The sequence below is a fragment of the Thamnophis elegans genome, chromosome 13 (genome assembly GCF_009769535.1).
Source record: "Thamnophis elegans isolate rThaEle1 chromosome 13, rThaEle1.pri, whole genome shotgun sequence".
In the NCBI taxonomy this organism is placed as follows: domain Eukaryota; kingdom Metazoa; phylum Chordata; class Lepidosauria; order Squamata; family Colubridae; genus Thamnophis; species Thamnophis elegans.
Window position 1 is genome coordinate 36,284,065 of NC_045553.1, and position 24,019 is coordinate 36,308,083.

General features: G+C 43.4%; 1 protein-coding gene across 1 annotated transcript in view; it reads left to right on the top strand.

Moving 5' to 3' along the window:
- Positions 1 to 24,019, top strand: part of ROBO4 (roundabout guidance receptor 4) — a 61,752-nt gene that overhangs the window by 32,372 nt on the left and 5,361 nt on the right. Inside the window, 7 exon segments of the mRNA XM_032230059.1 lie at positions 4,745 to 4,829; positions 4,831 to 4,881; positions 11,816 to 11,901; positions 11,904 to 12,054; positions 16,141 to 16,156; positions 21,526 to 21,638; positions 21,640 to 21,926. Of these exon segments, the coding sequence (XP_032085950.1) occupies positions 4,745 to 4,829; positions 4,831 to 4,881; positions 11,816 to 11,901; positions 11,904 to 12,054; positions 16,141 to 16,156; positions 21,526 to 21,638; positions 21,640 to 21,926 (789 nt within the window).

The window sequence follows — 24,019 nt, forward strand, 5'->3', positions numbered from 1 at the left end:
TGCAATGAATAGCCAATCTGGCCAAATTGGACCTTCTGGGAGAAAGGATTTAATGGTGTGACTCGCAAAAGAGCTTTACCAATGGTTGTGATCAGAGGTGGTGTTCAGCTGGTTCTGACCAGTTCTAGTGAATCAGTAGCGGAAATTTTGAGTAGTTCAGAGAACCGGCAAACACCACCTCTGACTGGCCCCGCCTCTGATCTATTTACTGTCCCCGAGTCCCAGCTGATCGGCTGGGTCTTCTTCTGTTGCCCTGCACAGGAGAACGGAGCTGGAAAGCAGATTAGTGGGGTGGGGAGGGAATGGGGATTTTGCAGTATCCTTCCCCTGCCACGCCCACCAAGCCACGCCCACCAAGCCACACCGCGCCCACCAAGCCATGGCCACAGAACTGGTAGTAAAAAAATTTGAATCCCACCACTGATTGTGATGCTGGTTTGTATTGTGTGCTCTTAGAGCACTCAAATGCCCTGATGAAAGCTGATTTATATTTCCAGGACAATCAAGCAATAAAGCTTTCCTTGAAATTTACTACATCAGATTGCAGGCAGTGTGGTGAAATGGTTAAGATAATGGAGTGGGAATGGAGAGTCCCAGTTCTCATCCCACCTTAGGCAGGGAAGCCAACTGGGTGACTTTGGGCTAGTCACTCTCTTTCAGCTACAGACTGGAAAGGGAATATACCTGTTTGTCCATTCATCCATCCATCCATGAAGAAGATAGTGATAAATCCAAATGATGTTTCAGATGCATTTAAGGGTAAGATCCAAAGAGTCAATCAGGATAATTATGTGATCAAATCAAGAAGAATTATAGAAGCTCCAGAATTGTGTTGAAAAGCTAAAACAAAGCTGATGACCTTCCCCAGAGGCACCCACGGGGCCATTACAAAAAGGGGAGCTACTCTTTTACGGGCCCACTAATGCAATGAGCAGATTAAAAAGGTCTCTGTTGATGAGTTCCAAGGGCAGCCAGCAAGAGAGGAAATGGCTTCTTTGAGTAATCAGGTGCCAAATCAAAAGCTCAGCCAGAAGCAGCAGAATGAACCAAATCACTACTTTAATACTAGTCGCTCTCCTGAAAGACTGGCTTCACACACGTCATTTAGCGTATATTAAATTTTATTTCCTTCTGCAGATAAGCAAGCTAAGAAAGTGTCTCAGGCTTGTATTCACAAATGTATTTCCTTAGAAGGTATAGACGACTGTTTTTCTTGGGAAAGAAGGACAAAAGGATAGAATCCATAGTTTGGAAAGGCCACTGGAGAAGACCTTCTTCTGCGTATCTTCCGCAGATAATACAAATTAGCCGGTGACCAGGAGGGCACCATTGGAGGGACCTTTGCATATCTAAATGGCCAGTCAGGTTCATAATAAGAAGGGCAATCTCTTAGATAGTTGACCATCGAGTCATTTAGACTTCAAAGATTAATACTGGATTGAATAATGCTTTGGAAGAACTGATAAAGTTGTGGAAATTTTCATTGTGGCATACAGGATCCCATATCTTGCATATCTTGCTCTTGCTAGCAGCCTAACTGCTATGTCTTTCATCACTTGAAATCCCTTACATTTTTCAAAGGGAGTGTAGGAAGTTATCACCCAGCCCTCTCCAGAAAAATGAAATATCCTAGGAAATATTGAAAAGGCAGAATATTTCTCTGGATGTGAAAAGAAAGAAACATGTTTTAAAAGACAGAATAGCTCCCTGTAGCTTCCTGCCCATCCCTACTTTGTCAATGGGCCATTAACTCTCCCCTTCAGCTCCAGGGAGATGGGATTAAGGCATGATAATATTGGCCCTTTACCCAACTCGCCACATGGCATCTGAGAACTCAACCAAACCTGGATTCAAAACGCAGCCTAGAGAGTTGTCCCTGCATGGCCCCATGGGAGTCTGACAACCAATCAGAATACAAGCTCAAGATCAAAGGCCAGAGAGGGCATAAAACCAGGGACTCAGCATCTCAGTCCTTCCTTCTCTTCTCCACCAACATTGAAGCATGTAATCACCTTTTCTGTTCAGGGCTCAAGCCATGTGGTCCTGCCCACCAATAAACCATCTTTCCAAGCAGCCTCCATGTCTCCAGTGTCTTTATCCCCACTTGGAGCCAAACCCAGAAGGACATTTCTTTCATCAGGAGAACATGTTTATGTATGTATGTATTGTATGTTGTATGTAGTATGTATGTATGTATGTATGTATTTATTATTTATTTATTTATTTATTTATTTATTTAATCTGGGATTATTTATTTATTTATTTATTTATTTATTTATTTTTTATTAATTAAATCTGGAAACTGCCCATCTCCATCTCAAGAGCATATGTTGCCATAATAGTTGCGGACAATCAGTTTCCAAAATCATTTCAACCTCCCTATTGTGTTTAGTTTATGGAGTCCTCCACGAGTCAATTTCTCTTTCACTTTGATCTGTTTAATTCTGCTCTTTATGATTCCACTTGTCCAGGTTGTATTGTTGATGTTACTGCTGCTTTTTCTTTTTGAATTTATAACCTGGGGCAAATCACTGCCAGAGAACCCAAGAACATCTCCAAATTCAGTCTGCTTCTTTAGGAACTACTGGGAAAGCTCCGGTCTGAATTTTTGGAGGCAGCTAACTGTGTGAACAAGTGCTGAGCCTAGATGGTCTCCAATTTCTAAAGCAGCGGTCACCAACTGGTGGTCCAAGGACCACTGGTGGTCTGTGAGAAAATGTTGTGCTGCAGAAAAACTATTCACATTTTTTATATTGCACTAAATCAGAGGTCCTCAAACTAGGGCCCCTGGGCCCGATACGTGCAATGAATTTGTGTTGCTGCAAGAGTCTTCCCTCCGGGGTCTTTTTCTATGAGTTGGAGGGGAGCAGAAATTCCGTCTTGGGTCTACTCAGCTCCGGTGCAGGGCTTTGGGCGAAGGCTGGAGGGAAGTCCCACTGATGGAGAGAGCCGAGGAGCTTGTTCCAGTGGGGACTGTATCATGGGCCTGGAACTGGCTGATCATCTCAACCTGCTGAGCTTCCAGGTACCTGGCCTTACACTCCTGTAGGTCTTCCCTCTGCTTGGAAAATCTATGCTCATAGTCCTCAGTGATGGGCTTCTGCTGAGTCCTTCTCAGTCAGATCCAATTTGAACTGACCCAGCTGTTTTGCCAAATCTTTCTCATGGTGGCTGGCTAGCTCCAACAACTGTTTCCTGTTGGAGCCCTAAGGACTCCATGTGGGCAGGCGAGGAGTGGTTAGGAGAGGAGGGATGAGTAGAGACTGACGAGGTGCCCTTCAACATGAGTGACATTGAGTTGGCCATGCCCACCAATCACAGGGCCACCTAGCCATGCCCACCGAGCCAGTCATTAGGCAGATCATATTAGTGGTCTGAGGGGTTTAAAATTATGATTGAGTGGTCCCTGAGATCCAAAAGGTTCTAAAGTATGCTCCAAACTCCCCAATGGAGAACATGGTCCGACATTGTCATTGGTGCAGACTTCTATCATCAATCTGCTTCTTTCTTCTCCAGCAAAACTGACATGGCTTTCCCACAACCTTGTCTGTTTAAGAGACCAATAGAAAGATAGGCAGAGAAGACAGCAACAATTAACACCAATTTGAGAAATTACTCAGGGGACGGCACAGGGTGTTGTACGTGGGCTGGGCAGGTAATGAAGCATCTGTGGTCAGCATCTGGTGTAGAGTAGCCAAGGGAATATCTCCTCCCGGTGCCTTCTAAAACAGGGATAACAGAAATGGTGGCAACACACTTAATTGACGTGTAGGAGTGCTAATTAAAGCAGTTTAAAAATGCATGTGTGATTTCAGCCTAAATGTCAGAAGCAAAGAAAATCTTCTCAAGGCACGACTCACGTGCTTTCCTTATGTTTCCTTCGGTTGAAAACTGGATTGGCACCAGTTACTTGCTGAAGTCCAGAGCTGTACACATAATACACATAATGGTCTGAAGGGAGAGTCTTCTGGCTTAAAAAAAATCAAGGAAAGTACTGTATTGCCTTAGCAAACAAGTAAAGAGGACAATAGGTTAGAGCCTGTACTATGTTACATTTCTTGAGCCTCCGTGGGCAACCTCACTAGAACTGTGATCTACAGAACACACCTAATTGTAGAAACCAGCTTGTGAGAAATGCTGTAAAAGTGTCATGGCTTTAATCTTCCCCCATCACTGCAGGAAAAGGTTTGCCTATCATTTTGTCCAAGACTCAGTTGCGTTTATTTGGACCTCTCTCTCTCTTTCTTTGATGGACTCATAAAGTGTATCCTAATCTGGATTGGATCTACCCACCCAGAGGGGCTTTGGGTGTATTTAATGAGACTTTCAGGGGAAACATGTTTGCAATTTTCTACAAGTTGGACTCATCTCTTGTTTGCTGGAGATGGGAAGGAAGCAAACCAATTCATGTGCTTATCCAATGATTGTGTGGTTTGTGTGTGTGTTTGTTTGTTTGTGTATTTCCCCAAACGATGTTGTTATTATTGTTTGGTCCTGTATTACTTTCCCCCCAAAAAACTCTTTTAAGCCATTGTGCACTGCTCAATGATTTTGATCATTTTGGTAAGGTGCATTATACATAAATGTAATAGTAATAATTTAAAGGGACTAAAGTGGAAGGATTTGGTTTGGATATCAGCAAGGGAGCTAATTGCTTGAGCCTGTTTTCCAATGTGGATAAAGTGCAGATGGTGGGAAAGTTGCCATTCGTTGATCTTTTCTCCCCTCTTTATGTCCTTCTTAGGGAGAGCCAAAAAGGTGCTAAAAACTTACAGCTCGTCCAAGTTCTCACTGTGCAGTTCACAAAATGGCCCTTCACTGCCACCGCCTTCCTATCCCACCCGGTTTTCAAGCTCTCCAAGATTCCAGCGCCAAGCAAGAGTAAGATAGGATATTGAATTTTGGTTGTTTATCTTAATCTCAGAGCCTTTTTGCAGCTCCTTCTACCTGGTGCACAAGATGAAGTTGATGTAAACCTCTGAGATGCTGGATTATTTGAGACTGAAGCAGTGTAGAAACTCAGCAATAAACAAATACTCTGAGACAGGATCCTAAATGTATTGATTGAATTTTTAAACCAAGCACCAAAATTAATAAAAAAAAAACACCTTGAATTCAGTTAAGATATCAATAGAAATGAATGTATGTAGATCAGGATTAAATTATGGAATCTTTGGAGGTCTCTGAAGTTGGTGGTTTGCTTGCAGATATTTTAGGAAATATCTATGAAACATCATGGTGCTAGTGAATGTGGAGTTAGTTTCTTGCATGTACAATGGCTTGCCCCGCTAGTGTTGTTGAGGGTGTGGTTTTCTCCTTGGTAAGGAGGAGGAGCTAATCAAGGAGAAACCCACATCCCCACCAACATGGGCAGTGCAAGCTACTGTATGTACAAACCTGTTCTGACCCCCCTTCTCTGTCCAGGAACGAAAGCCAAAACCCATGTAACTAAAAAGGTTTCTTTTAATCAGGCAAGACTCTCATTGGCTGCAAGCCACATAAACAAAGAGATAAGCACTCTGGCAGCAAGTCCTACAAAGCTTGGCAGCAATGCCCACAAACTCTGGCAGCAATCCAGCCTGCCAAGTTGTTTCTGGTTAGTCCTTAACGTGAACGTTGACTTCTGCAAAAGGGCGTGGCACAAGCAGTCTCTTTATAATCAGGAGAGGATCTAATAAGCATCAACTGAGTGTAATCATCTCCTATGATTACACAGTTGTCCTTCCTCCGAGTAGCCCTTCGACGGTGTGCATCCCGAAACAACTCACAAGTGTTTTCCTGATCACTCCCTCTGATCCAAGGCTCCAGCACTCTGGTGGCCAACCAGTCTTCCTCGCCCTGCTCGGAGTCGGCACCCTGTCCAGGGTCCTCCACCTCCTCCAGGGCCGACTCATAAGACCCCTCGCTGTCGGAGTCTGGCGGCAGCTCCAACGGCACCTGCGGGCCACAACACGAACCCCATACTCACTAGCCCTGATGATGTTCCTAGTTTGGTAATGAAACATCTATATGCAAAGAACCAAGCTCTGAGCAAGGCGGTTGGAAGACTTCCAACTCTGTTATTTTGTTAATAACTTTGTTAAAAGAGCACTCAGAAGTCATCATTTTAAAAAAACACTTCCCTCAGTTAAAGTTAAGCTAACAACTGATAACCCAATACTTCACTTGTTTTACTTGAAGACAGTTCAGGTGAGAACGAACAAGATGGTGGTTGGCTTGCAACCCCCTGCAGAATAGGGTCTCTTCTGCTTCTCCTCTAACTTTTGATAAAGAGCCACCTTGCAGAAAACTCAGAGTTCACCCTTCGCTGACTCATCTTTTGGTTGTGCCAGATAGTAGTATAAATTGCCTCTCCTTCCTCTGGCACCAAGTAGGCAAATCTACATACTTTGCATATTATTCAGAGGCACCCTTATGATGGATCATCAGGATGGCAGGAACAAATGTGGCTGGGAAATGAATCCCAACTATCCTGTCTCCCTATTTTGCACTTAAAAAGCTACAAATCATGGGATGATTCCCTGCCTGGCTAGAAGGGAGCATTTCTCATTGAAGGGGGCCAGGCCTCTGTACAAGTGCCCAGCTATTTAAGTAAATGGGCAATTATCATTCCAGGCAAGTAAATCAATCCATTAGTGAAATATCAGCTGACTCCATCCTTTTTTTTTTTTTGCTGCCCCTTTGAATCCCACATTTGCGTAGAGAAAAACGTTGTCCTTGGATCTTGCAGGAAATAATTTTGGTGTCATTTTAAATTTATGGGCAATTACACAATAATTGACTGCTCTATTGAAATTCATTTGGTAGGAAAGGAGAGCAGAGAAGAGTTTGTGTAACAGGAGTGGGTGAAGTACATTTCCTGAGGCTTCTCCTTTCTTTAGCATGTCCCAAATGTCTCTTTCTGGTCATGGAGAAGAAAAGATTGGTCTTTCCACCCACTTCGGATGACCCCAAGGTTACAGATACACTCAAATAAGAAAAATTCATATAAAACTCTGCTTCTTTTGTTCAGCAGGCAAGATACAGCATATTTGCTTGCCAAAAGGGCTGCTTGAGCATGGAGTTAAACTCTGAGCATGGATGAATCTCAATGTCTATGCATCTGGTTAGGATTAGATAGGTTAAACATAAGTCTACATGATACTACATCTTGCTTCTCTATTTACAAGGCATGATATCTGTCTTACATATGTAAATTCTGTAATGGCCCTTTCTTTCTTTCTTTCTTTCTTTCTTTCTTTCTTTCTTTCTTTCTTTCTTCTTCTTTCTTTCTTTCTTTTCTTCTTCTTTCTTTCTTTTTTTCTTTCTTTTTTCTCCTCCTCCTTTCTCGTCATCTTCTTCCTCTTCCTTCTCTTCCTTTCCCCATTCTCGAACTCAATTTTCTTCCCCTACAATAGATTTGGGCCGCTCTAATCAATCTTGAGAGTTAGTGTGCTGATAAACAGATGGAGAAATGGACAGAATCCTGAACCTCTTTACATAACATATTTTCATCTTTTAGACATAGTCATGTAATTACTAAGAGTCTAGCTCAATTCATAGGAAGCTTCATCTACTGTACTTTTAACTGCAACAGGTGGAATGGGAAGTTCAGAATGGGCCCTTCTCTTAGTTTATCAGTATGTAAAGGAGACAGCAGAACATTTGTATTTTCAGACTTGCAAGATTTTGTTAACGTAACTTTAGAATACAGTTATCAGGCCCAAACCCAAAGACAACAGTGAAATCCTATCAACTCCAATCCTTATTAGCCTACTTCTAATGGCAGAATGTCATCAAACTGAGGCTATGACTTTCACCCTAATAGATATTAGTAGGGTGGATGGACTAGAACAGTGTTTTCAACCACTGTGCGCGGCACACTAGTGTGCCGTGACATAGTGTAAGGTGTGCCGTGGGAAAATTACTTATATATAGTCAATATAGGCACAGAGTTAATTTTTTTAACATTTTCTAATGGTGGTGTGCCTCGTGATTTTTTTTATGAAAAAAGTGTGCCTTTGCACAAAAAAGGTTGAAAAACACTGGACTAGAAGACCTCCAAGGTCCCTTCAAACTCTGTTATTCTGTTATAAGATAGATTGAATGATGGGATTGCCTTTTTAAAAAAAAATTCTACTCACTAAGACATAATCTTAGGAATTTGGGTAGCGTTGGATATAAGAAACTAAAAACTAAACTTCTAATATACGGAAATGGTACATGAACAGACGTATCACAGCCCATTTTGATTGCTCCTCTCTCTAAAACTGTCTAGAGGATTTTTAGAAGGGAACATACTGCTGCCTCTTAGTGACTCTGCCCTATCTCTCTGGTTTTCTCGCACTACAGCATTTTTTTCACAGAGAGGAAATGCAGTTATTTAATTTATTTATTGATTTAAACATCTTTCTAAGTCACTTATGGTTAGAATAAACCCTTTCTGATGTACCAAGTAAAAATATAAAGCATGAGTTAAGCCATTACGTAAAATCCAATTGAAGCATCTATATAATGTGCTAAACTCAAGACAAGCAACAAATATCCAGGGACGGGCTTGGGCAGAGAGAGAGAGAGAGAGATGTCTTAAGGACAAAGCAGACACATTTTAATTTCCTCTAAGAATGTCTTGTTGAGTGGATATCTGTGTGATGTCCCTTGGAATGTAAGTTGGCAGCTGTAGCTGAAATTGAGTGGGTGTTGTGCTGTCTAGCGTGCCTGCTCAACTAAGTGGTATATGGTTTTGTTTTGATAGAACAAGTGGATGACTTCTAGATAATGACAGCAGCCTGGTAGCGTCTGTGCTGCTTGAATGATCTTCGCTATCTCTGCCCATTATTATGGGAGCTAGCAAGATGCTGGCTTTAAAACTAATCAAGGAGAGAACTAACTTAGAACCAAGAACAAATTTCCTGACAGAACAATTAATCAATAGAACAGATCGTCTTCAAAGGTTGTGAATTCTCCAACACTGGAAGTTTTAAGAAAGATTGCACAATCATTTGTCTGAAATGGTATGGGGTTTCCTGCCTGAACAAAGAGTTGGACTAGAAGACCTCCAAGGTCCCTTCCAACTACTCTACTCTACTCTACTTACTCTACTCTACTCTACTATACTCTACTCTACTCTACTTACTCTACTCTACTCTACTCTACTCTACTGAGCCGAGGTGGCTCAGTGGTTAAATGCAGCACTGCAGGCTACTTCAGCTGACTGCAGTTCTGCAGTTCGGCTGTTCAAATCTCACCGGCTCAGGGTTGACTCAGCCTTCCATCCTTCCGAGGTGGGTAAAATGAGGACCCAGATTGTTGTTGGGGGCAATATGCTCGGTAAACCGCTTAGAGAGGGCTGAAAGCCCTATGAAGCGGTATATAAGTCTAACTGCTATTGCTATTGCTAGTCTATTATATTCTATTCCTTCTGAGATCTACCTGTGTGATTTAAATGAAACACATAAACGAGTAAGTATCATTTTCAGTTCTTTGAGAATAACAGTAGCAACCTGGAAGCTTTATCGGACACTGAACTGAAGTTCACACAGGAATGCTATTTTTAAGGTGCTTGTTTCAGGTTTGTGTAAGGTGACAGGCACAATGTACTGACACACAAGTGACAATGGCTGTTGCTAACTTTGCCTGCTCTTTGGGTGGGTGGTGGGGGGTGGGGTAGGGAGAGGTAGAGAGAAGGGCTGAGGGACAGCTTTGCAAGTGATGGTGCAGCTCCTGACATGGAAACGGGCATTCTTCCGGTTCTGAAATCACTCACAGCTTCTGGCAGACTTGTAAAAGTCTTCAGTTCAGGAAATCTGCTAAAAATATGTAATTGGGCCAAGGAGGTGAGAATGGTAAGCTGGGCTCACTGTCAGAGGCTTGCTACCTAGCTTGATCTGTTGCTAACTTTGCCTGCTCTTTGGGTGGGTGGGTGGGGAGGAGAAAGGAGTCCCTGCGGATTTCACTCCGCTAGTCACTGTCAATTCTAGGGGTCAGTGCTCATCTCCATTTCGAGGCCATTGAGCCAGTACTGTCTAAAGAAATTTCTGCAGTCATGTGGCCAGTCCCAGAGCTCTGTTCCCATCACATCAAAGTGGTACCTATTTATCTACTTGCATTTGCATGCTTTCAAACTGCTAGATTGGCAGAAGCTGGGTGAAGTAATGGGAGCTCACCCCATCATGCGGTGCTTGGGTCTCGAATCTGGGCAGTTGACTTTCCAGCTGAGAAAACCAGCATCTTAACCACTGAGACCCCATGCTGGCCCTGAGGAGGAGAAAAGGGGTGGGAATTTTTCCCAGCATTTCTAAGTTCTGATGGCATGGAATCAGGAGAGGCAAATAGAACTCTTGGGTGCCAGCAGCATCTCTCTTGGGCCTCCCGGGTTCCTTACCTGCCAGCCTCAAACATTGCCCTCATTTCCAAGAATGTTCGAACCTACTCTGTGGGTGTGTCCTCCTTTGTGGGAGTGGCTTGCCACCATGTGACCGGATGGGAGTGGCTTGCCCCCCATGTGACTGGATATGAAGATGCCGACAACACTTGTCAGAACCACCTTAAATTACCTCACACACAGCACTGGCATGCATAAGAATATGATGTAAACTTGTTCTTTAAAAGGCATCTTTGGTTTGAGTTAAAACAACTTCAACACACGCAATATTCTGATTGCACCACAAAGGCAGTAGTCATCCTTACCTTTCACAGAGGCACCAAGTTTTATAAATATGAGCATGATATTGTAGAATAATCATATCCAAGAACCAGTGGTGGGTTTCAAAATTTTTGGAAGCTCTTCTGTAGGTGTGGCCTGCTTTCCGGGTCCATTAGTGGAACCTTGTCTAACCGGTTGGTAGATTTGACGAACCGGTTCTACCGAACTGGTAGGAACCCATTCTGTGCTGGATGTATAGAAAGCAAAACTGGTGGAAATGATAGCCCCCCCCCCCAAGGCTTTATCTGCAAATCTCTCTGCTTGTCTAACAAAAAAGAGAAGATTAAGTTATGTGGTGTGAGGCAGGAAGATCTTTCTTTTGGGAAGAAGCATTAAGCACACCCTAACCAGACTACCTCCTAGTACAAAGTTCAAAGTTCAGTAATAAGAGTTTATGGGGTAATGGGCATAAATGGTACATGGGTCTTTCCTAATAGGCCATGTTCACCATAACAATAGCATTAAGGCTTAACTGCTCCATAGAGCTTTATTGAAATCTCTGGGTGGTTTACAATGTCAAAGCACTATTTGCATATTGCCTCCAACAATCTGGATCTACATTTTAATGACCTCAGAAGGATCCGTCTGAGTAACCTCGAGTCCCGTCAAGATCAAACTCCAGGCTATGAGCAGAGTTTGCCTGCAATACTGCAGTTTAACCTCTATGCCACCAGGGCTCTTGGGTACAAAAATCCCCACTGGGTAGCCATTTTGTGAGAGTGCTTAAAAATCTGCAGCTGACATTCCAGTTGTAGCCACCAAAGAGCAATTGCTGAGGAAGGGAATTCATCTTCAAGGGTTTTTTTTAGGTACTAAGACCAGATTAGAAAATCAAAGCCAGCAATACCCTTTTGTTTCCCCAGAGACTCAGATGTTCATAAGTGAGAGGACTTGAAGGAGTCTGAACTCTTAAGATGTCAGATCATCCTCCAGTTTTGTAATCAACAAATCCTATGATTCCCACTCATATGCACCAAAACATGGATGTACACTCCTCAAAACAAAACTAGCTAAAAACATAGAAAAATGGCCTCTTTTCTCACATTTTGAGTTGTTCTTTTGTCATTTTTTTTAAAAGAGATAAATTATTTGCCAGTCATTTACTCTCTGTAATTGTTGCCTGTTTCTCAGGTGCTCCTGTACATGCTATCTTGATCCCCCAGAGGACTTCATGAACCAGCAGCTGGACAAGGATTCTCTGAAGACGGTCAAAGAGTCCTGGATGAAAACCAGTCCTTCCCCACTTTGCCTTACAACCAATTTTCCGCAGCTGCAGTCCCCGTATCTCTCAGCGATGACCAGGAGACAGTTCTCACCCCAGAAGAGGTGGCAGACTACCTGGAACTCAGTACAGAAACTGACTGTCAAAGGTAAACATCTACCAAACATCGAAGTTCAGAAAGAAGAACTTGTGCGAGGACAGGCATAAATAGTCCAGAATGGCACAACTTCAGGGGTGGGTTCCTGCCAGTTCTAACCTCTTCTATAGAAGAGGTCCACAAATCTACTGTCCCATTTAGAACCGGTTCCAGCTCCCTCCCCCCACCGTCCGCACCATGCTTGCCCTGCCCACTGCTCACTGATTGGCTGGCTCACCAATCACCCCGCCCACCTCTAAGAGTCCTATCTAAACCTTAAAGCCTTAAATCTGTCAAGTTGAACACCCCTGGGGTTTTTTTCTAAAGGGTTTAGGGGTGCAAAGATCTTGTAACTTGACAGCTTTAAGACTTGCGTGCTTCAAATGCCAGAGTTTCTGAGCCAACATTTTGGTTGCTAAGCAAGAGCATTGTTAAGTGAGTTTCACCACATTTTACAAGTTGGCCATGCCCACCCAGTCACATGACTGCCAAGCCACTCCCCACTTGGTCACATTGCTGGCAAGCCACTCCCACAAAACAGGCCACACCTACAGAAGAGGTTCTAAAAAAATTGAAACCCACCAATGCACAACTTGGTGCAGCCAACTAACCGTGGCCAACTCATGGCAGGGACAATTTGTGATGGGCCAATTCAACAATTCAGTTTAAAACATTTAAACAGTTTTTAAAAATATTTTAATTTTTTTCGTTCTCATTCACTTTGTCCCCTCCTTTTGTATCCTTTCCTTAATTTCACCATTTCGTTTATATTTGTGTCCTGTCCTTGTCCTGTCGCAAGTTGTCTTGGTTTGAGTTGGCCATGGTGAATTGTCCTATACCCTAAACAGTTTTCTTCCATGGATATATTCCTCATTGCGTTGAGAAACATAGAGTCTGACGCATCTTTCAGATTTAGTATTCACTCCATGTCCTCTTCATCTAATCCTAACTTTGAATCATTCTATTTTGCTTCAAGAGCTTCATTTTTAACAAGCGCACATCAGATGGCATATGGCAGATTTATTTATGTATTATTTTGTCCATATGTTCTCTCTCTTTTTTTTGCATGCTATACATTTTAAGGTTATTTTTAATTCCCAGTTACGTGCCTACATACAGATTCCATCTAATATGTATATTTATAGTCAGAAAAAAATGGAGATCATGCATTAGAAACAATGAGAATGTTAAAATTGAAACTTGGTTCTTCTTTAAAATTCCCAACACAAAGTTACAGTCCAGTCAAACTCTCCCGGCAAGATGGAGGGGAAGAAATGAAGAGAGATTTATTGTAGAAAAATGAAGAAGCCATTATAAACATTTCTCCTCCTCATAATTAAAACCAAACTCTAGGACAGACAAATTCCATATATTCTTTGTTTCATGAACAGTCAGATAAGTACCAGATCTGGTTATCACGTGGTTACTTTTGACGATGTGAGAACTACTGTCACTGGTGGTTTTATGGGCACATTCTAGCCTACAACACTGAGATTTCTTGTTGATCTCTCGTCCATGTACATCAGGTCAGATCCACTTTCTGAGATCAGCCTACATCAATGATATGCTGTCATCCAGCTCAGCATAACGTTCACGCAAAAATCTTGCAAAATACAAATCAACTGAAAGAGTAATTAAGAGGCCAGAGTCATCCTAGGAATGGGGATGAATTGACTCAAGATCTACAGTCGGTGCACTAATCCTTAACATACATTAAGGTTAAGGTAAAGGTTCCCCTCGCATATATGTGCTAGTCATTCCTGAATCTAGGGGACGGTGCTCATCTCCGTTTCAAAGCCACAGAGCCAGCACTGTCCGAAGACATCTCTGTGGTCATGTGGCCGGCATGACTAAATCCTGAAGGCGCATGGATATTTTAAAAGGCTGCTACCTTCCCACCAAAGGTGGTCCCCGCTTTTCTACTTGCATTTTTACACGCTTCTGAACTGCTAGGTTGGCAGAAGATGGGACAAGTAACAGGAGCTCACTCCGTTATTGTGGTGCTAGGGATTCGAACCGCCGAACTGCCGACCTTCTGATCGACAAGCTCAGTGCCTCACTGAGCCACCACGTCCTTTTCCTTGGATTAACTTTGGTAAAAAAGGAATGGATCTGTACAGCAGAAAACGCTTTTGCTCCTATTTCAATATTCATAACAAAACAATATAGAAGTGGCACATCTGGCCTTGTGGCTTCAGAATTATCTCTGAATATTGGCCACATCCCAGTCTGATTCTATGCTTCTTTCTCTTCACCTTGTATGTCTATGGAGATTCTCAATTATTCAGGTCATCGCTAAATATGAGTGTTTACCACACGGTCCTTTCAGCAATTTCAAGAAGGTTCCACACCAGTGGTGGGATTCAGCCGGTTCGCACCTATTCGGGAGAACCGGTTGGTAACTTTCTAAGCAGTTCGGAGAACTGGTTGTTGAAAGAAATCTCCTTTTGTTTTTTCCCACTTTACAGGGCTAATCCTGTAAGGAATGCAGGAAGGAAACATTCTGGTGTTGTTTCTAGCCTAATCTTTATTGCCCTGCTTGCAGAAACTGCCTCTCCGGTTAACCTTATTACCATTGTAACAACTAAGGCGAAGTGCTGCCATTGACCTGAGTGACATTGGCACACCCACATGATCACATGACCACCGCCCCGCCTACCCAGCTGGGTATTAGGGCAGAGAACCGGTTGGTAAATGATTTGAATCCCACCACTGTTCCACACCCATTTGCACTATTCAGGGCACAGATAAACCTCCAAGTGGCCTCAAGGACTCTCAGAAAAAGTGCTAACAACCAGATGACTGCATGGAGCATAAACCCTTCCATTCTCCCACTATTCAGTCCAAACCGAAGAAGCTTCTTGGATGAGAAGAGAAATATTTTTAAAGCAAAAACAAAGGAAGTCCAATTGCCTTTTGAAAAAGCACTTTGGGGATGTTGTCCTGCAGGCAGGCAAGACTCCATGGAGATACAAAGACCTCCAAAGTATCCTAGACTTAAGGAAACTGCACACAACGGCTTCAGCCTGCCAACTGCTCAATAACGTCCCAAACTGCTGCTTTGGTGGTTTGAGGACAGCTTGTCCCATAAGGCTGGCTCCTTACACTTTGGTAACTGGGACACAGAGTAGCAGACTTTATGGGAAGCACAGTGACTCCACTGAGATAATTACAGCTCTTTTTAAAGCCAACTCAATGTTTTCGGCAATGTTTAACAACCTTCAGCTGGTTCTGGGTGCCAGTGAATGACATCGCCTTCCAGTTCCAAGCCACATCTCCTCTTGAGGCACGGAAAAAATGTTCTAGTATACTTCCTTTGGGACTGAAGTGGCAGGGTTATTTTAGTTTTGACAAAGGTAAAAACTCTGCCTTCGGCAGGGAGAGACTAAATGATTTCTGCAAGAGGAGAGAGAAAAAATTGTTAAGTTGTAGCCTAAGCATTCACAATCTATGCATATGCCTGGCTTAGCTTTATTGCAAAACACCCATTTTAGTTAATAGAACGACAATTACTAGAAGGCTTACTATGTCTTGGTGACCATCCACTCTATCTCCTATCCACAGAACATGTTTTGCAATCTTGGCACTTTTAAGAAGTGTGGACTTCAACTCCCAGAATTCTGCAGCCAAAGGAATTAGGGAATTCTGGGACTTGAAGTCCACACCTCTTCAAGTTGCCATGGTTAAGAAACACTGCCAGGGAGTTTTACATTCCTTCTACACAGTTGTAGGAAATGGGCTGCTTTAATGAATTTCTCTTGGAGGATGGAAATTTCAGAGATAATTTTGGATTCATTTGCCTGCTTATGAATGTACAAGGTGAAGCAGAGACCACCATCTGAAAGCATCCAGGCAAGTAGGCAGAACTGGATTCAGAAGAACACCGTTCTGAAATCCAAGCAATTGTGAAGCCAGAGTTGGTTAGAGTTGTTGTGCCAAGTATTCTTTCTATATGTGTACAATCCATTTGGAATAGACATTCCAGAGCACCCACAAAAAGAGGGGTACTCGATCAACCATGCTTAGAGCTCTTTTTACATTACATTACCTTATACATTACAATCCAGGGTCAGGGGTATCAACTTGATTTCATTTCAGGCTGCATCAGGATGGTGTTTGACCTGTGGGGTGTGTGGGTGGGTGGCCAGGCGTGTGTGTGGCCAGCTTGACGTTACTGGTGTCAGGGGTGCTTGTGGCCCAAGCGCTCTGCAACGAACACGGATTCCCAAGCTCCATTTTTGGTCATGACGGCATCCTGCAGCCCTCTGCCAACAAAAACGGAGCTCAGAGTGGCCAGTGTACAGCCCTCCCGAGCTCCATTTTGGCTATGACAGTCTCCTGCAGCCCTCTGCCAGTGAAAATGGAGCCTCCCATCACAGCTGAAAATGGAGCTTGTGAGGGCTGTGCACGGCCCTTCTGAGCTCTATTTTTTGCTGCCAGAGGCATTGTGGGCTGGACCTTCATTGTTCCAGGGAGACCCTGCAGGCCAGATCTAAGCACCGCATGGGCCGAATGTGGCTCACGGGCCTTGAGTTTGACACCTCCGATCTAGAGTCTCCAAAATACAACGGCTGGATAAGAAAGCTAATATTTTTTTTTTCTTATTCCAAACACTTTTTTTTTTGAATGAGTTGCAAAAAAACCTGTGGCTTGGTCTCTCACCCCGCAAAGTCTTGAAGAATTCCACAGGGCCAATTAGTGAGACACAATGCAGGCAGCTTAAGCAAGTCTGAACCATCTTGTTTGCCCCTTTGCCCGAGGATAGGCCCAGTCTTAGAAGCCTTTGTGGGTCCTCTCACCTCTGCGGTGGGGCTTTCTGGAGCATTCGCCACACCTTTTTTTTTTTAATGCTAGACTGCTATTTCTGAAAGCGTTTGGGCAGGATGTGGGTTGAATGCAGTGTTTGATCTGGAGGCGTTGCATTCAGGCTGGTGGCAAAATATTTCCCATCCCTTAGATCTGCGCTGTGGTTATGGGAAAAAAACAGCAGACGGTTATTCATACATATATTGTGCCCTATAGCTTTGTAAGGAAAGGGGAGAAGTGGATTTTATTGCAGAAGCTGGCTGAGGAAATCTGAGAGTTGAAGTCCACAAGTCTTAAAGTTGCCAAGGTTGGAAACCCTTCAATTAGACTGAAGTATAGAAATATACAGATGTTGTTGTTGTTGTTCAGTTGCTAAGTTGCATCCGACTTAGGATGCTAGGGCCCCCTGTCCTCCATTGTCTCCTGGAGTTTGCCAAAATTCATGTTCATTGAATGGATGACACTATCTAATCATGGCACTATCTCATCATCTCATCCTCCCTTTTCTCCTTCTGCCTTCAATCTTTCCCAACATCAGGGTCTTTTCCAATGAGAGAAATATTGAGAAGTATTCAGCATGGATTATCCGAGGAATTAAGGTCAGAATGTAGTGGGACACAATATGTATGTTCGTACCTGTTAATTATTCTGCAAAGGCTTTGTAGTTGCATGTTGCTCATCCCTTTAATTGCATTTTTTTTGTTTTGTTCTACAGAATTTTGTGATAGTATTTTTTTTTCTTCTGTCTTGATGACCAGCTTCCCAGAGTTATTTATTTAAGAAGGGCGGCCCCTGTACATTTTCTAAATAAAGAAATGAAGTGAAGAACAACATGTCCTTGTTTAAGTGGCATCCATCTTGTTAATTTAACGTCTTCAGTGACCTTGTATTTTAACTGAGCTGATGAGGAATCCAGAAGACTCAGACAGTTGCTAGCCAAAACAGCCCTCTATAATATTGGTTTTCCTTTCTGAGTCTCTGTAGCTGAGCCAGCAGTTTCACCTACATTTCTCCTTCCTTGGAAAACAGCAATGTTATTTCTATTGAGGTCTGTGGCCTGTTCTACCACTATTATTTTCATTTGCTTAAGACTATTTGCATTTGCTTAAGACAGTGTTTTCCAACCTTGTCAACTAGAAGATGCATGAACTTCAATTCCCAGAATTCCCCAGTCAGCTGGCTGGGGAATTCTGGGAGTTGAAGTCCACATATTTTCCAGTTAAGGAACACTGGCTTATGAGATCATGCATGCTTAGTAAAAAAGGTTCAATTTCTTCTCAGCTTACCAGTTATTTATTGGGCAGTATTGACTAAAGAGACCAACAACAAACATGAAGATTGTTAAGCAGACAATACAATAAAAACCATTATGAACCACGGTGGCCCAGTGGTTAGAGTGCAGTACTGCAGGCTTCTGCTGACTGCCAGCTGCTTGCAGTTTGGCAATTCAAATCTCACCAGGCTCAAGGTTGATTCAGCCTTCCAGCCTTCCGAGGTGGGTAAAATGAGGACCCAGACTCAGGGGGAGGGAAGGGAGGTGGGGTTTTAGGGGGAGGGAGGGGAGGGGGAAATATAATATGTCTTAGATCTCAAAGCACATGATTGCACTTGTATACTGTGGCTTTTAATGTTAGTGTAAAAATAGGACAAGCTGAATATATTGATAGACAATAGAAATCACCGAAGGGAGGAGTAGAGTGAAAGAAGAAAGAGGGGTAGTGAGGGTGGGAGAGAGGATTGGAGGTAGGAGGAGAAGGAAGGGAGGGAATGTATTGGGAGAGAGGAGCGATAGAGGGAGAGGGGAAGTAGGTAGTAGAGGGGAATGTTGGAAGGAAGAATGTAAGTTGGAGGGGGTGAAAGAGGGTGTATGGTGGGTCAAGGTGGCATATCGGGTTTGTATTTTGGGGGGTATGGTCTATGAAAGCGAGGGCTGTGTTTATTATTCAATGTTATATGCCCCGGTCATGCACAGTACATGTGATTGTATGAAATGAAATGGAAATGGAAATAAACGTATTTAAAAAAAAAAAATGAGGACCCAGACTATTGGGGGTAAACTGCTTAGAGAGGGCTGTAAAGCACTGTGAAGGGTATATAAGTCTAAATGCTATCGCTTTTATTATTTTTCCAATAAAGCTTATAAAGACAGCATTATTGGCAGGGTTTTCTCCTGGATCCATAGCAAAAGGGGTACAGTTTTAAGGGCGGGGAAAGGATTTCATCCATGAAGTACTTTGGCAAGAGAACAGTTTTTTAATGGCCTGGGAGAAATGACTGGGCAGTTTGATGGGAGACAGATGCACAGCTGACTTTCTTTTATTTTCTGCTGTTTAATCCTTGGAGTTATGACAGAATGAATCCAAACAAACTCATCACATGGAGTGATATGTGTTCCTTCTTCACCAGTGACTGAAGATCTCCAGCAATGAAGTGGAAGGAAGAGATGGTTCCATCTTCTTCCCTTCACTGCTTCACCCCTTGCCCTATCTGAAACACCTTCCTCCCTCCCTCCTCCCTCCCTCCCTCCCTCTCTCTCTCTATGATCCTTACGCGGAGGAGAGCCTTTTCAGTAGTAGCTCCGACCCTTTGGAACGATCTCCCTGTGGAGATTCGTACCCTCACCACCCTCCAGACCTTTCGCACAGCCCTCAAGATCTGGCTATCCATCAGGCCTGGGGTTAAAGATTATAGTCTGTCCCCACCGAATGATGAATGAATGTTGCTTTTATTTTAATTATATGTTATTTATATATGTCATTGTGTGTCTTCCCACCCTATCTGTTGTAAGCCGCCCTGAGTCCTCCAGGGAAAAGGGCGGCCTATAAATAAATTTACCATTACCATTACCATTACCTTTTGATTGACATCATCAGAATTGATGGTGGAAAACTTGCAAGAAAGAGGAACAATAGAGAAGTCCTCTTTTTCTGGTGATGACCACCATAGATGGACACAACTAAATTTCCAGGCTGAAATCTGTCCTCTAATTTGGCTACCCTCCTTTGAAAATGTCTACAGAGAGTCTCAGTCATCCAGGTCATGGTTGTTCCAAAGGTGCTTTTTCCAAAAGGCAACTGGAACATTTCCTTGAAAACGTTTCGTTTCTCAACCGAGAAGCTTCTTCAGTTCTGACTGAATAGTGGGAAACTTTTGTTTTTTTCTGATTCTTAACAGGATGCTTTTTATTTATTTTGTGTTAAGTTATGTTATGCTATGTTATGTTATATCTTGATGCAGTGGTATAACAATACAGTGCTTTTTTTTTCTTTTGACCCTAATTAATTGCAATTTTTTTGTTCTATTTGCTGGTTTTATGACCAGATTAAAAACTGAATGATTCAAGCTTGAGCTCAGGTTGCTGCAAGGATGAAAATTAGCAATTCCGCTCTCACCATTCGCTGCAGACCAATCACTATCCATTTGCCATTTTTAGAAACTGTAATCAATGCCAAAACAAAACACATTTAGTGCCGTTGCTCATCGGATGCTGAACTCTTTGTCCCAATTTTGTTCATTTGCTGCTGCAGCTGTTAAAGCTGTTGCTATTACGGTTTGTCGCACAGTCAGCCAGATGTTTAGACTGGATTCGGCTTTTATCTACCTACCGAGTCTTCCCAAGGACCCGCAATACACAGATGTTGCTGTTCGATGTTGTTGTTCAAAGGTATTGTGGCAAAATGTAAGCTGTTCTAAGTAAAGCTGTATTTCGTAATTGATGATGGTGATTTTGTCAATGTCACCGATGGTGTTCAAGAGGCACTCCAGTTATTTGGATTCTGCTTTGGTTTGTAGAACAAAACAAAAAAATGCAAAAGAGCCGAGGTGGCGCAGTGGTTAAATGCAGCACTGCAGGCTACTTCAGCTGACTGCAGTTCTGCAGTTCGGCTGTTCAAATCTCACCGGCTCAAGGTTGACTCAGCCTTCCATCCTTCGAGGTGGGTAAAATGTGGACCCGGATTGTTGGGTGCAATATGCTGACTCTGTAAACCGCTTAGAGAGGGCTGAAAGGCCCTATGAAGCGGTATATAAGTCTAACTGCTATTGCTATTGCATTGTTTGCTGTGGCAGTGGTTGTAGCTGCCATGATGTGCATGGTTGGAATGCAGTATTGCAGGCTAACTTTACTGCTCACTGCCAAGAGTTTGATCCTGACAAGCTCAAGGTTGACTCAGCCTTCCAGTCTTCTGAGGTCAGTAAAATGAGGACCCAGATTATTGGGGGGGGGGGGAATATACTGATTCGGTAAACTGCTTAGAGAGGGCTGTAAAACAGTATATAAGCAGTATATAATGCAATGCAATAGCAGAGTTGGAAGGGACCTTGGAGATCTTCTAGTCCAACCCCTGCCTAGGCAGGAAAATCCTATACCGTTTCAGACAGATGGTTATCCAACATCTTCTACAGACTTCCAGTGTTGGGGCATTCACAACTTCTGGAGGCAAGCTGTCCACTGATTAATTGTACTAACTGTCAAGAAATTTCTCCTCAGTTCTAAGTTGCTTCTCTCCTTGATTAGTTTCCACCCCATTGCTTCTTGTTCCACCCTCAGGAGCCTGGAAAATAGTCTATATAAGTCTAAGTGCTATTGCTATTGCTGTTGTTGCTACTATTATCACTATTATTCAGATTCTAACACCAGCATGGTCCTCTCTCTCTTTCAAGGGAGCCAGATGACAGTGATCAACCACTTCCCACATCCTCTTTCCATCCCATAGCTATGGCTATATCTGTGGTCCTCTGGCCATTGAGCTGCTGGAAAGTGATGCATTGGATGAAGATGAGGATCCAACATGGTGGAAGGTCCCTGTTCACCCACCAATTCTTCCGCAGTTCCTGCCAAACCCCTTCATCCAGCCTAAGTGAAGATGAGGCCTCCCTAGGAGGCTCCCTGGTGAATGGCTGGGGATCTGTTTCAGAGGACAATGGCACCAGCACTCGCTGCAGCCTGGTCAGCTCTTCAGCGGTTCCTTCCTGTTGGAATGCCAACTTTGCTCAAGCCCTGGCAATGGCAGTGGACAGTTTCTGCTTCGGGCTGACAAAGAAGGAAGTTGACAGACCTTGACAGGTAATGACATCGGGCCCCTTCCCTTCGTCACGTTGGATGGGACCCCAGCTGTGTTTGGATGTTATCTGTGCTCCATTTTAGGACAAGAGAAACATACTTTCTTTCATTTGCAAAGACAGTGAGCCTATGGAGAAGGCCTCCTTGGTCACCTGGATTCCAGAAGGCCTTCAGCACCGTTTCCAGTTCAACTTTTAATCGTAGCACTCAGCTTTTAAGTGGTTCCCACCAGTGGTGGGATTCAGCCAGTTCGCACCTATTCGGGAGAAACCGATTGTTGGAAGAAATCTCCTTTTGGTTTTACCCACTTTATAAGGCTAATCCTGTAAGGAAGGCAAGGAAGGAAACATTCTAGTGTTATTTCTAGCCTAATCTTTATTGCCCTACTTACAGAAACTGCCTCTCCGGTTGACCCTTATTACATTGTAACAGCTAAGTCGAAGCATGAGTGACATTGAGTTGGCCATGCCAGGGGTGGGTTCTTGCCAATTCTAACCTCTTCTATAGAAGAGGTTCCACAAATCTACAGTGCCATTTAGATCCGGTTCCAGCTCCCTCCCCACCACTCCGTACATCATCAGATGAAGAGCGAGAGGAGGAATTCTGGGAGTTGAAGTCCACAAATCTTAAAGCTGTCAAGTTTGAAACACCCCTGGGGTTTTTTCCCCTAAAGGTTTAGGGGTGCAAGGGTCTTGTAACTTGACAGCTTTAAGGACTGCCTGCTTCAAATGCCAGAGTTTCTAAACAAGAACGTTGTTAAGTGAGTTTCACCACATTTTATAAGTTGGTCATGCCCACCCAGTCACATGACTGGCAAGCTACTACCACCCAGTCTCATGGCCAGCAAGCCAACTCCCACAAAGCAGGCCACACCTATAGAAGAGGTTCTAAACATTTTTGAAACCCACCACTGGTTCCCACCCACCACCACCGGTGAGACCTGTCTATCAGGGCAACCTGGTCTCCCCAAACATGGGGGGAGCATGCTGCTTCTGCTTTTTTTTTCTTCAGTCCCAATCCAGGGGCTTCGCAGACAGTCACTTTCACAACGGACTATTTCCGTGTGTTTATCGACAAAGTAATAAAGAGAGACTAGTATAGGTCATTTCAAGCTATTTAGCTCTCATCAGCTAGCCATATCCTTCTGGGATTCGAACTCGGGCTACTTCAGCTTTTAATTTACACTGTGCTAACTGTGTGCCTGAAAAACAAACTTCTGTTCTGATTTAATCCCAGTAGGTTTAGAACTACTTTTTACTTCTTCTAGCAGTGATGTGCGGTGAGGTTTATGGCTGGTGAGGCAGTCTCTCCCCCAACACCCCACTGACTAAAGCACTTTCTTAGCTCACCTGTGCTTGCGGCCGAGCTCAGGCGGGCGAAAGAAGTGCTGTAGTCAGTGGGGTTGTCGCAGGAAAGGAGAGAATGCCTGAGCATTGCATTTATTAAAGAAAAAAGGAAATTTGAAGGAAAAGAGGGAGCGTGGGGTGGGTGTGGGGGGCATCAAAAATGGAGAAAGAGAGGCGGAAGAGTGAGCACGATGCTGCAGCTTTAAACAGAATGACAGGAGTTGAAGCCTCTAAAAAATGCGCCCTCTACTATGAGGCAGGAGAACTGCATGCCTCAACTACCTCGGGATTTTTTAGGCTTTTAACCCTCGCTTAACTCTGCTCGAGCGCCTAAAAGTCAGACTAGATGAGGCATGCAGTTCTCCTGCCTCATAGTAGAGGGCGCTTTTTAGAGGCTTTTTTTAAACAGACAGTCATTCACGGTGTGGCAGCAGCTAGCTAGCCTAACTCAGCACTCGCCTTTTCCCGTTTACATTTTTTTTTCCCTTTTCATGATTGACAGTGGTGAGGCTGTGCCTCCCCTGCCTCCCCTGACTGCAGTCACTGTCTCTTAGTGAATTCTTAAATATGACAATATTGTTAGGGATGGGGGGGGAGGATGCTTCTCTATGGCTTTTTGCTATTACCCAACCCCCACACTCTGAGGGTCCCTATATCTAAAACAAAGAAAAAACATTCCTCTAGGAAGAGACCATTAATACTAATGGGGATGGGGTTTTTTCGTTGTTTTTTTTTTTAATGAAGGTTTGGAAAACCAGGGTGG